The 13,803-nt window shown below is 41.9% G+C and overlaps 1 protein-coding gene across 2 annotated transcripts; it reads left to right on the forward strand.

The window, feature by feature from the left end:
• Positions 1-8,635: 8,635 nt before the first annotated feature.
• On the forward strand, positions 8,636-13,803 carry rbm8a (RNA binding motif protein 8A). Of its 2 annotated transcripts, none has more exons than XM_004568573.4 (6): positions 8,636-8,760; positions 9,276-9,335; positions 9,428-9,505; positions 10,394-10,530; positions 12,132-12,268; positions 13,488-13,803. In XM_004568573.4, the coding sequence occupies exons 1-6, from the start codon at positions 8,700-8,702 to the stop codon at positions 13,534-13,536; spliced, it is 522 nt and encodes a 173-aa protein (XP_004568630.1). In that variant the 5' UTR covers positions 8,636-8,699; the 3' UTR covers positions 13,537-13,803. The 2 variants fall into 2 exon arrangements, with proteins under 2 accessions (XP_004568630.1, XP_004568629.1); XM_004568572.4 differs by having other exon boundaries at positions 8,652-8,766.

A 13,803-nucleotide genomic window follows, 5' to 3' on the forward strand; every position in this document is an offset into this window, starting at 1 on the left:
ACTTGCAGTGCTCAAACACCATGAAAAATGCAGCAGCAATGTCATTTTTCCAGAAATCAAGATACTCAAATGAACAAACATAAAAATAAACATGCAGCAACCTGTGTGGCGGAAAAATGAAACATCATCAAAGTGCTAAAAACTGTAATTCTTCAAATGCCCACTCCAGGAGCTACCCAGTGTCCACAGACTCAACTTTACAGCAGGAACAGACATGCTTATAGCCCGGTAATTTTAGACATTTTAGACTTCAAATTCACCTAAATGGCAAATATAAAAGGGTTAATTTTTTTAATAACTTAATTGTTTAATTTTCATTGGGACTTACAGTTTGTTATTTGGGCTCTGGAGCTTTGACTGACAGGCGGATGTCAACACAAAGCGCTGGTAAGTCACATCAAAAGAATCAAGATGGGGATATGTAGCAACACCTGCACAAGAGAAAGGGAAAAAATACGGCTCCTTTAATCTCGCTGAATAAATCTTTGGACTGTTAAAATTATTTGTGAAGTCTTATGTTTTTCTTTAAATCCATTGTGCTCCCTTTTTCACCCTTTATTGTTACAGCAGCACGCAAGGTTGGACATACTGTGTCTGTAGTGTCACTATGGCAACCTGCATATCTGCCTGGCTTTGTACCTCCTGATATTGCACTGCACTCCTTTGAGCATAATAAAGTGATTACAAAGAAACTTTCATATCTGTATCATGTAAAAACTGTCTTTGTGATGTTTGCTTGTGTTAAGTCTGATGTGTTGTAGCGCCCAAGATGCTTTGGGTGTTATTTTTTTCTTTCAAACCACATTTGTGTAGAATGACCACTCGGTAGCTTCTTGTAGCGCTGCTTTATTGAACGTGTATCCAGCATGGGTTATAACAGCACAACAACGTGTGTGACAGCCAAGACATAGAACTGGATATAGACAGCCCCCTGCCGCAAAGCAGGTCCTAGTGGCGTAAAGCCGTAAAGCCCAGTACATGACATCTCCCCCCTTTTCATGTTATGTCCAATAACAAACCCCAAATAGAACAGCAATGACACAATGATAACATGCGACACTATAATAGCCTCTGGGCGGTTCTCTTAGGGTCGAGCACAAATGGCGTACTGTCAGCCTGAAGGGCAGTGTCCACAAAACAGGACTCATGAAACATGGCAAACCTTTAAGGTAATTAACTCAACCAGGTAACAGCAGTATTGGTTGCAGCTGAAAACATAAGTGCAAAACAGCAACAATACAACATTCCCACTCCCCAGTCCTTCCTTCTGTCCCATCACCCCAATGTCTATAGATCCAGCCTGCTGACTGGCTTGCGTACCCGGCCGCACCTCGTGCGTAGCAGAGTCGGTACGTCAGCGTGAGTGGGTGCGAGCGTTGGGGCAAGACTAGGGGCCAAATGTGGGGTCTCTGGAGTGGACGCACCAGCGCACTGAGGTGGCGGCTCCTCAGCGTCCACAGTGGGTGTTGGAAGGGGTTGTGGCATAGCCCGTGGAGACGGTTCGAGGCGGAGATGGCGGCGGTTCCGTCGCAGCAACGCACCTTGGGGTGTGGCAACGAGATAGGACCTCGGAGTGACGCTCTCCTTGGAGATGATGGCCGGTGTTGCCCAAGCCTTCTCCTGGTCCAGCTTAGTTAGGACAGCATCCCCTGGATGAAGTGGAGGTAGGGGCTTAGCACCATGGCGGCGGTCGAAGTAGAACGCCTGCTCGGCCTTCTGACCAGTATCCCTTCGTCTAACTTCTCTTTTGTTTGGCCATTTAGGTTGAAGATTCTTCTCCAAGGTAGGCAGGGTTGTCCTGATCCTCCTCCCCATAAGAAGTTCCGCTGGGCTGAAGCCTGTAGTGGCACAGGGAGTAGACCTAAAGCACATTAGCGCTATCAGTGGGTCGTCGTGCCGGAGGATTTTCTTTGCAGTCTGTACTGCCCTCTCCGCGTGACCATTTCCCTGTGGGTGGTGGGGACTAGACGTTACGTGGGCGAAATCCATCTCTCTCGCGAAGGCCTGGAACTCAGAGCTGGAAAACTGAGGGCCATTGTCACTCACCACCACGTCAGGGATCCCAAACCTAGCAAAGGTCGACTTCAGTTTCTGAACAACTTGGCCGCTGGTCGTGGATGATAGGTGAAGTATTTCCAGAAAACGTGAGTAGTAATCCGACACAACGAGATAATTATTCCGGTTGTGTTCACAGAGATCCAGGGCTATCCTTTGCCATGGACGATCTGGCAAAGGTGTGGAGATGAGCGGCTCCTTTGTCTGCGTTGGCCTCTGGGCCAGACATGTGTGGCACTGCAGCACTACATTCTTTAACTCAGTGGAGAGCCCCGGCCACCACACAGATGAATTAGCCCTATCCCTGCACTTGGTGAGGCCTTGGTGCCCTTCATGTAGTTTGTGTAGAATGGCTGTTCTCTGCGACTTTGGAATGACGATTCTGCAGCCTCGTATAACCAGGCCGTCAGCCTCTGATAGCTCGTTTTTCACTTTCATGTACGCTTTAATGTTCAATGGCACACTAGCTCCGTGTGCAGGCCAACCCCTGCGAATGTACGTAATGACGGTCTGTAGTTCAACGTCCGTTGCAGTGGCTGCTTTAATGCTTTCCATTCGGCTTGGGGACGCTGGAATGCCCTGTAACACGGTGGCTATGTAGCAGTCCACTTCACTGTGAGTGCTAGTGTCATCCTCAGCCCGAGTCTGTGGACTCCGTGACAACGTGTCGGCGATGACAAGCGTTTTGCCAGGGACATAGACGGCCTCCGGCTTGTACCTCATGAGCCTCATCAGGAGGCGTTGACACCTCAATGGAACATTGTCAAGGTCCCGGCTATTGACCAGGGGTACCAAAGGTCTATGGTCGGTCTCAAGCCTGAAGCGATCTAAGCCACATAGATACTTATCAAACTTCTCGCAGGCCCAAACACTTGCCAAACACTCCTTTTCGATTTGTGCGTAGCGTGTTTCAGCCTCCGTGAGGCGTCTAGAGCAGTAGGCAACAGGTTTCCACTCTGTGCCATGAAGCTGAAGCAGCACAGCCCCAAGCCCGTAGCTACTGGCATCGGCAGATACGGCTGTGAGTCTGTTGACATCATAGAAGGCGAGAACAGGTGCTGATGTAAGCGCTCTCTTTATGTTCTCGAAGGCTGCCTGCTGTGGGTGATCCCAGGTCCAACTGTTTTTGCTTTTAAGCAACTCGTACAGTGGCTGGCATATTGTGGCAAGAGCAGGAATATATCTGCCCAGGTAATTAACCATTCCTAGGATCCGTTTAAGCTCTTGCACATTTTCTGGTGACGGCAGCTGAAGAATGGCGCTCACTTTCTCAGGGTCTGGCCTGACCCCAGAATGGTCGATCAGGTGCCCTAGGAAGCGAAGCTGGCTCTGTCTGAAGGAGCACTTCTCTCGGTTGAGCTTCAATCCTGCTAGCTCAATGCGCTGCAGCACCTTCTCAAGTCGGGTGTCGTGTTGTTCCATGGTGGCTCCATAGACCAGGATGTCATCCATAAAGACCTCCACACCTTCGAGCCCCTCTAAGGTCTCCAACATCTTTCGCTGAAAGATCTCTGGTGCACTCGTTATCCCAAAGGGCAGCCTCTTAAAGCAATACCTGCCAAATGGCGTGATGAATGTCGTTAGTTTGCAACTCTCGTGATGCAATGGGATCTGCCAAAATCCACTGGCTGCATCCAGCGAGGAGAAGACCGTTGCCCCACTCAACCTGGACATCGTTTCCTCAGGGGTAGGCAAGATATAGCGCTCTCTTTTGACAGACTTATTCAGTTTTGTCAGATCAACGCAGATCCTGGCCTTTGCTGTGGTCTTCTTCAAGACAGGCACCATTGGGGCACACCATTCGGTAGGTTGGGTCACCCTCTCAATGACACCATGGTTCTCCATTCTTTGTAGTTCCTCCTTCACTTTCTGCAGCATGGGGAAAGGCACACGGCGTGCCGTATGCACCGCGTATGGCACAGCATCGTCCCTTAACTGAATTTTGACTGGCTCAGTTTTTAGTGTTCCGTGTTCACCGTAAAGTGGTTGGTTCCTGGTGGGTGTGATCGTTGCTTCATCAATTCTTCTCACCAGGTTCATCTGCACTGACAAGGAGCGGCTGAGAAGGTTGCTGACTCTGTGTCCACGAACCACATACACCTTGGACAGGTAGTCTTTGCCTTTATAACTTATTGTGGCTTTTAAGTAGCCGAGACATAACAGCTCTCCTCCGGGGCTATCTAGAGGGCGATCTGAAGGCTCTAGCGTTCTCTTATGAGCAAGAGTGTGCAACGTGTCCTCATTTATGATAGTGACATCTGCTCCTGTGTCAATCTTAAATTCTATTGGGGCAGAGTCTAGCAGTAGCTGCACAGTCCATGCTTCATTATTTCCGTTTGCATTACACACTGAGCCTAGAAAATATGAGGCCTGCTCTCTTTTCTCTGTCTCTGTAACCTCATTCACTGATCTGGTGTTACGGCACACCCTGGCCCAGTGTCCAAATTTTTGGCATCCATGGCAAACAGATTTTGCTGCCGGGCACCTTTCATCCCTGGCATGCTGTGTCTTCCCACATTTACCACATTTTTTGTCACGCCCCGCCCATTTTGTTTTCGCGGGTATCCTACCTCGCTGTTGTTGTGATTTCCAGTCCATGCTTTTCCGTTTATCCCGTACCTCCTGTACTGAGCCTCCCGCATCTCCCTGCAAGCTGACCTGCGCTGCGACCTCCTCTGACTGTCTGACGATCTGGGTCGTTTGTGCCAATGTGAGGTCCTTCATCAGCTGTAGCCTGCGGGAGAGGTCCTTGTCTCGTATCCCGACCACAATACGATCGCGGATATTTTCCTCTTTACATGCACCAAACTCACAGTGCTCTGAGAGGTCATACAGGGCTCGGATAAAACTCTCCGCCGTTTCGCCTGGCCGCTGGACTCGCTGGTGAAAACATGCTCTTTCATGTATAGTGTTCCGCTGCGGGAAAAAATACTCGTCGAACTTCCTCATTACGACGGCGAAGTCGTCATGACTCTCATCGGCGGCGAAGGTGAGTGACTTGTAAATGTTCTCTGCTTCATTTCCCATTGCGTAGATTAGGCAGCTCACCTGTACCTGTCCTTCGTCTTTGTGGAGTTTCGTTGCGATCCGGTAGCGCTCGAAACGCTGTTTCCAATCGGGCCATTCCGTCGGCTTATCGAAGGGGAAGCCCGTCGGGGGATTAAACTTAGCCATTCTGCTGTTTTCTCCCCTATGGCGTTATTCGGCGATGGTCCGAGCCACTTCTGACACCATGTAGAATGACCACTCGGTAGCTTCTTGTAGCGCTGCTTTATTGAACGTGTATCCAGCATGGGTTATAACAGCACAACAACGTGTGTGACAGCCAAGACATAGAACTGGATATAGACAGCCCCCTGCCGCAAAGCAGGTCCTAGTGGCGTAAAGCCGTAAAGCCCAGTACATGACAATTTGCACTGTGAGAAACTGCAACAAAGTCAGCTGAAGTCAAAATACGTGGTGATCTGGACAACTGGAACTGAACAAATGCAGCTTATCGCACAGAGGATTTGCCTTTAACCTCCTGGGACCTGGCATCCACATATGTGGAAATCACATTTACGGTCATTTATACCCAAATACTCAATTTTCCTCTACATTATACTGCAACTGTTCTATCGAAATTTTAAACAAGTATCCTAATTTGTGGCTCTCATTTTTCTTAGAAACAAAAGCTGTGTAAAAAGAAATCTGGTAATTCTTTGTTTTTACATTCATCAGGCCCCAATATGCCCAAATATCAAAGAGAAATTAAAAATGCATGCTGTGGAAGAGTTCAGGTCTTAGGAGGTTAATGTTAATACAGAGGTAGGTTGCACAAGCTCAGCATCAGAGGTCTAGAAGTTCAGTTCAGGTTTAAGTTTAGGAGGCCTAAAAACTTTGAACCTGTCATAGCCTTGGTTTGTGTTTGAGACTGGAGGTAGCCATCACTTAAGTATGCATTTATTTAAAAAAAAAAAAAAAGATTTGATCTTAAGTGGGACTTTTTTTGCAACAATGTCTATTTTTCACACTCAATTTAATGTCATTACATGTACATTAAAACTTATGGATCACAGTGAAATTATGCTTTCTTTTCAGCAATTTTCACACTTTGCAAAGCCGTCCAAGGCCAGACCGGACCCTTTGGTAAGCCTGCGGAGCACATGTTTGACACCCCTGTTCTACACAATATTCACATTAGTGTACTTAAACGAATCCACCATCTGGCAGATCTTACAAATGCTTTGATTCCACTCTGAGTACTACACTGGACTAGCTATAAAGACTCAAATGCCCTAAATCATATCCAAAAGGAGTTGCTCCCCGCTGGCCCTTAGAGACAGTGCAGGTTAAAGGGACTACCACACTTTCTTTTAAATACAATATATGCTTACTATGGGGCTTTGAAGGGTGGCTGTAGCTCCGGACGTAGACCAGGTCACCTACTGATTTGGTGATTGGCAGTTTGATCTCTAGTCGTTCCAGTCTGCATGTCAACTATCCTTGGGCAAGATACATGAAAGCATAGAAAAAAGTGCTCATATGAGTGAATGAATGAGGCTTGTTGTATAAAGTGCTTTGAGTGCTGTGCGAGAATAGAAACGCACTATATAAGTGTCAGTCCATTTACTAAAGATGTTTATCAGAACTACTTTAATCGTTCTACTATTTTGCTTTTACCCTTTAACCAGATTACACATTGCTTGAAGTCATTTCTCTACCAACACTTGATTTCAGTTCACAGTAAGAATAGCTTTCAGTTTACCATAATGACACCAGAAAACCAACATGAACAGCTTTTATATGAGTTTCAAACACGTGGGTCAAAAGCGCGAGTGGATCCATGACTGCCCCCTGTTGGTCTTGTAACGTTTTTTTTGTTTTGTTTTTTACAAAAACCAAAACTCAAACAAAGATATTCCTAGTTCCTAAAAGTAAAATTCAACAAACTCAACACATAAATCCTCAAAAAAAAACCCAACAACAACAACAACAACAACAAAAAAAGCCTAAAATATGGACCAAGATAAAGAACAATGCTGCTCTTTTCACCTTCGCCTTATCTTCAGCAGCAGACTGTCACATCTTATGTTGTAATTTATGACAGGGAACAGCTATTCCCTGTAAACTGGGTAAGATTACATATGATGCAGAAGTCATATTAGAGCCAGTTCACACCAGTAAGTGTAATATAAGCAGACAAAATTATTAAAATTAAAGACACACATTCATCTCCTGTCTCCAGGTCATACAGTGAAATTAGAATAGCAATTGAAAATGAGTCTGTGTATACTTATGCCAAAGCATAAGAGTAACTGAGAGATAATGGGATGTGTTATCGGAAATCACAGCATCTCTGTCATAGAGACTGAATGAGCATGGATTTTTGAAGATGTGAGTCAAAAACCTCAGGCACACTGTCTCACTATGGATTGTAAGCACAATTAGATGACAGTGTAATAAACACAGGAAATGTTTAAATTCAGGATGTGAGCACAAATAAACAACAATGTTTTCCCTCAAATGTGACGTGTTTAACAAGTCTTCAGATTACAGACGGCAAGTGAGTGAATGTTTCTAATCGTCTCACCAGAATCTAAAAGAAGACAATTTAACACTAAATAAAAAGTTTTCTACAAAATCCTAATGTACTCAGCAACAAATCATTGGAAATGGCAAGAAAACCCTATGATATATGTAAAGTGTGTCTATGTCATGTCCCATTGTTTGCCTTGCTAAAATCAAAGTATTTGATTTTTTTTTTTAAAAACATCATTTTTGTTTTACATGTACAGACTATATGTAATTATTACCTACAGTTCTCAAAGAAATTAAGTAAAAAAAATAATGAGATACTGATGATCACATTCAAAATTATATGGACAAAAATGGCTTTGTAAAGTTATTCCAAAACACGCACCTTTAAAGTATTTAATATTATTTACCACGTGTGCTGAAATATTAGCTGCAGTGTTATAGGTTTATTCTAGATAAATCATACACTCCACTTGCAATGGAAGTGAGTGGAGTCGGGTGGGGTCCTCGTAGATGAATCAGGTTTCTTCTACTATCACTGCAATTTTTGCTCATTGCCTCACAGCACATTGCTGCAGTTGTATTCGAGTCTTTGGGGCTCTGGTGGTTCCAAGAAATTAAGAAGCCTGGAGAACTTTTCCTGAAGACTATTTACACAAATGACAAGAAAGGTGCCTAAGAGAGTTCAACTAAATAAAGGTGGTTACACCAAATACTACCTTTCAAGCTTGTTAGTTGTATAAACTTGTTTTTGTGTGTGTACTGTATTTCCATGTATGTTTGCACATGTTTCAATAAACCACTGCACCAGTTTTTGTTTTTTTTCCAAACAAAATATGGAGAAATGACAAGTTGCACAGGGCTGTAAGTGCAGGTATCTTAAAACTACACCATTATAAACCTAAATGTGCCTGTTTGTGTAAATTTATTTGAGCCTTTTTACTTTCTGTGATAAAAATGATAGTTTTTTTTTTAAAAATTTATAATTATTTTCATCTTTATTTAGTTATTCTGTGTATTTTAATATATTGACTTTTATTTTATACAAACTGGCAACTTCCGCCTGCCTCTCAGCGCTTTTTGCGTACGTACGTTACGTTGGTCAGACGCATACACACAGAGACATCATGGCGGACGTGCTGGATCTTCATGAAGCGGGAGGCGAGGACTTTCCTATGGATGAGGATGGTGATGGTAACACTATTATGTTCACTGTTAGTGGCAAATACTTTACTGTCCCCGCGTTCAAATGATGTGTAATTATTGAGGTCCGAATCGCAGCCGCTATGTTCGTAAACGGAACAAAAGCTAGACTGCGTGGTGGCAGGCCCGATAAATGCTAACATGCTAACGCGAGTTAGCGCCGTATAGTTGATCTATTCAGTCGCTCCGTAAAAGTTAGCGAGGCTACGGACATAGAGATGTTTAAAATTCACCTGTTTCATTTCGAAGGGGAAATTTACTTGGCCGGTGACTTAACTCTCATTGTGAGTGTTGTTAGCAGCTGCTAACACGCTAGTTCGCGGTTAGTGCAGCTAACGGGTAATTGTTTTTGCGGATCGAACTGGGGGGAGCGGGCATGTTAAACATATTCCCAGTCAGTTGAATTAAATTGGCGAATTTTGTTCGTTGTTAAACTTGTAATGAAGCGAACATTGCAGCAGCGTGCGCTGGCTCTGACTTGTTCATCTTTCATTCATTAGAGAGCATCCACAAGCTGAAAGAGAAAGCCAAGAAGCGGAAAGGACGAGGCTTCGGTTCAGGTGAGTGACCCCTGTGTGATGGCGATAGTTTACATAGCCTCTCTTACTTTAGCTATGCAGTACAGTAAGTGTTTCTTTGTCGACATTTCCAGAGGAGGGAGCCCGGTCCAGAACCAAAGAGGACTATGATACTGTGGAGCAAGATGGGGATGAGCCAGGCCCTCAGAGATGTAAGTAAAGAAACAGTTTAACAAAGGATTATGTCACGAACTTGAAACGGCAGCCTGTGGCTTTGCGGTGATATAGCAGAAAGTACCACTGGTTTTCTGGGTAGTCTTACATCATTTGCTGTTAATGTGATAATCACTGCTGGGTAGAACATGTTAGAACATATTTAAATACATGTTCTTAATTGTAATTGTCTTAATACTTAAGCACAAAATAATTTGTGTGTTTGTCCTCGTTACAATTGTGTGGTGCAATTTCTCATGATTATCAATTTATAAACCTTTCACTACAGCACCACAGGCTGTGTTACAGAGTAATGCAAAAGTAAAATGATCAAGTAACTTGTAATTAGTAAAGTAGTTTGTTACTTTTCTAAAAGACAATACCTGTAATGATAAGTTTGGTCAATAGTATAAAGTCCAAGCTACATGTGTGAATAGAAATCTCAGAGTTAATCAACAGCAAAAGAAGAAGGATTACGCTGGTACCATTGAAATCCATTCAGATTTACAAAAAAGCAAACTTGCTTCCAAAAAAGTGTCACTACTGTTATTTATTGACTTAATATCAAAGCAAAACTTTTTATTTTACATTAAATGCTTTATTGCAATGTAGCACCTTTGGCATCACACTATCAACAAGTAGAATTTTTTTTATTTATGACTCAAATACAGTGTTTGTTTGTTTTTTGTCTTTTTTAAGTTGATACACTTGAAAGTGCTACTTGGTAAATGTCCTGTATTTGTACAGCACTTTACTCAGTCATCCACCCATTCACACACACATTCAAACACTGGTGATGGCAAGCTACATTGTAGCCACAGCTGCCCTGGGGCGCACTGACAGAGGTGACTTGATTCATCACATGCTGATTCCTTTCCTTGCTGCAGCTGTGGAGGGCTGGATCCTCTTTGTGACGGGTGTACACGAGGAGGCCACAGAGGAGGACATCCATGATAAGTTTTCAGAGTTTGGAGAAATCAAAAACCTCCATCTCAACCTCGATCGCAGAACAGGTTACCTTAAGGTAAAAAAATACAACAACAAGAACCACATGCTATTATTGTTTGGGTTTTTGTGTGTGTGTGTGTGTGTGTGTGTGTGTGTGTGTGTGTGTGTGTGTGTGTGTGTGTGTGTGCGTGCGTGAGCTGATAACCCTGGCTAGTACAGGGTTGCCGTCTGGTGATACCTGATTCTAGCCCGCTACTTGGAGTTGAACCTCAGTGTGGTTTGCAGCTACACTTTGAGGAATGAGAGGCGTGCGGTTGTTCCGTAGATCTTTCAGACAGGTTGATTGTACACCCCAAACAATGCTACTGTTAAATTGGCTCTTTTTGTTTTGTTTGACTGGTTTTTACATCCATTTCTGTTTGAGTGGAGGAAAAAAAATGGCTTGTTGAAAACATTGCTTCATTCTGGGGTAAAGGTGGTTTGAGCCCAGACAGATCACTGTTGCCTTCCACCTGCATACACAACACCTGGCTGCATAACATGTTTGTTTGACTCTTAACGATGACACCACGATGCCATCCATGAAGAATAAACTCAGAAGTCAGAGCCATGACCATCCACTGAGTCACACTTTAACTGATTTCATACAAAGAGAAGTGCCAGTGTCAAGTTAGTTACCAAAAAAGTAACCAACATTTCTCTGGTCTAATTATTGCGAAACAAAACCCTAAATCCAAAGATTTTTAATACTGCAGATGTCCTTAATGTGTGTAAAGGATTATGTTTTGGTCTAACAATCCCATCTCCTCTGTCTGTGTGAAAATGAAATTATTGGTAACCTGCTTGCTGGTTTTCTGATCAGATTGTTCTCATTTTTAACATGTGATATGGATCAAACTGGAAATTTTACACACAACAAATTTTTACTAAAAGCACATTTCATTGTCCTTTTAGTGTTTTGTTGTTGTGTGCCGTTTGTTTTTGTTTTTTTATCATCTCATAAGTCAGTTTAACAGTGGCTTGTGACACTTTTTTATAGTTGGGTTAACTTAACCAAATTCAAACCAGGAATATACAGATATTACACATTTGTTTGTTTATATTCCACGCAAATGGTAAAATAGAGAAAGATTGTTTATGCAGCCAAACTGAAACAACTGCATGAATGCAAAGGAACAGCTATTTGTAGAGTCCTCATCCCACCATTGTCATTGTATTTCAGCTGTGTATAACACTTATTCCATGTGGGAAAAACACTTGTGCAGAGGATGCATACCTCTTCTCTCTTTTCCAGTTGTATTTCAGGGATGCAGACATCCTTCAGTAAGGCATCCTGAAATAAAATTTATTGGGGGCACAGTCAGGTCTAACGATGGGGAACTAGATTAGGGCAAAGAGGTGCAAATTAAAACTGTTCCTTTTAAATATAGAAACACATCCTCTTTTCTACCACACGGTGGCAGCATTGTTTTTGATGTAAAGTAGGACCAAAGGGAATTCTACCCCAACCTCTTGTCAGCTAAGAATGGAGAACGTGTAAAGTTTTCCTTAAAGGCGGTTTGAAGCAAAAACAGATTGTTGTACAACAAAGTCAGAATGTGTTCTACCAATAACTGAAGTATTTGATTTTACTGTGTACATAAATATGCAATAATTCACACAGTCTTCTGTCCCCAGGGTTATGCACTGGTTGAGTATGAGACGTACAAAGAGGCTCAAGCAGCCATGGAAGGGCTCAACGGTCAGGACATGATGGGCCAGCCTATCAGTGTAGACTGGTGTTTTGTCAGAGGGCCTCCCAAGAACAAGAGAAGGTGAGGGTGGTGTCTTCATCCATCTTGGAGCAGAAACAAGCTCCAGTGTTTGAAAAATCTACAGAAACATACTCTGTACATTCATTTCAGTAGGATTTTGTCATCATAAGTGATCGTTTTTTTCCCCTCTTACCATGCAGCCACTACTGATGACATGACTACTCAAGTTTTGTAGATAAGATATAATTTAGTTTAAATGTCTCTGTGACAGATGACAAAACATTAAACACAGCTCAGAAATAAGTAGCGTAAAGTCGAATTGTTTTAAAAACAAACAAACATAGAAAACAATATCCAAAACACAGTGGTTCAATAAAGTTAAAAAAACAAAACCAAGAAATGAAGGGACTCAATAATTAAAAAAGAAAAAAACCCACAAAAGTCAAATTACGTTAAAAAAAAATCTTTATAATGGCTGACTATAACACATGTAATATTTAAGTAGAATTTTATTATGTAATTGGTGATGAATTTTCCTCTTTCTACCCAGCACTTAGTCTTTGCATTCATATTTGCAGTAATGACAATATAGATGTTACATTTTCTCGTTACATTGTTACTGAAAGGTTTCTCTTCATTTATTTATTTATTTGATTAGAATTCAAATCTCTCAATGAATACAGAATAAAGATCTACCACAAAGAAAGAAAGCACGAGATAAAGCTAATCAAAAAGGTACTGACTGGAGCAAATGCTTATAATGCCAACCCTTTTAACAAAAGATCATTTAGGAAGCAGCTCATTTACAAAAGAGTAAAACAAAACGAACAAACAAACTTTCCATCTTAGATAAGTAAGTAAATTAAATTTCACAATAATAATTCGTAATAATTCGATAATCCACGTGAAACAACCAAGACTTTCTGTATTATTATTAATATTGCTCTCTTCATTCTTGATTAATATATTTTTCTAATACTCTAGTTTGTTTTTAAACAAGAAAAATAAACTACACCTTTTTAAGTCACTGTCACAGCTATTCCACAAGTTACTATAAATATACTGTATTTATGCTGTAGTTAATGTTAAAGCAGGTAAAACATAAAACACAGCTTAATAGGGTAATAAATAAATTACAACAATAAATATATTTTTTTTATGTTACCACCCATATTGAGTTATATGTAGTTATTTAAGTGAAACTCTGATTTTTGAATTTATTTATTAATTAATTAATTTTAAGATTTCCCTTTTTGATTTAATGTGTGTTTTGTTTTAGGGCTGGTGGACGGAGGCGCAGCAGAAGTCCAGACAGGAGGCGGCGTTGAATGGAGGAAGTCATCACTTTGATAACCAGTTAATAGGCTTCTAATGCCTTCCTACGAAGCAACTTTTGGAGTTTTTGTACAATATTTTCAGTAAACGTTGTGTAGCTGGGCAATTGGTTCTAACAGAGAATTTGTGCTTTTACTTTCAGACAGACATGTACATGTTTATGGTTTTCATGAATCCCTCACAGTGCTTTCTGTTTGCTCATTGTAACTTGGATTTTATTTTATATAGCCTAGGGAAAATTAAAAATTTTAAAATGTAAA

Source organism: Maylandia zebra, linkage group LG11, assembly GCF_041146795.1.
Source record: "Maylandia zebra isolate NMK-2024a linkage group LG11, Mzebra_GT3a, whole genome shotgun sequence".
Classification (NCBI taxonomy): Eukaryota; Metazoa; Chordata; class Actinopteri; order Cichliformes; family Cichlidae; genus Maylandia; species Maylandia zebra.

Bases quoted from the DNA above. Each gene is read 5' to 3' on its own strand.
- rbm8a (XM_004568572.4), top strand. From the start codon at position 8,700: ATGGCGGACGTGCTGGATCTTCATGAAGCGGGAGGCGAGGACTTTCCT. The intron at 9,336-9,427 runs GTGAGTGACCCC...CGACATTTCCAG, and splicing joins AGGACGAGGCTTCGGTTCAG to AGGAGGGAGCCCGGTCCAGA. The intron at 9,506-10,393 runs GTAAGTAAAGAA...TCCTTGCTGCAG, and splicing joins TGAGCCAGGCCCTCAGAGAT to CTGTGGAGGGCTGGATCCTC.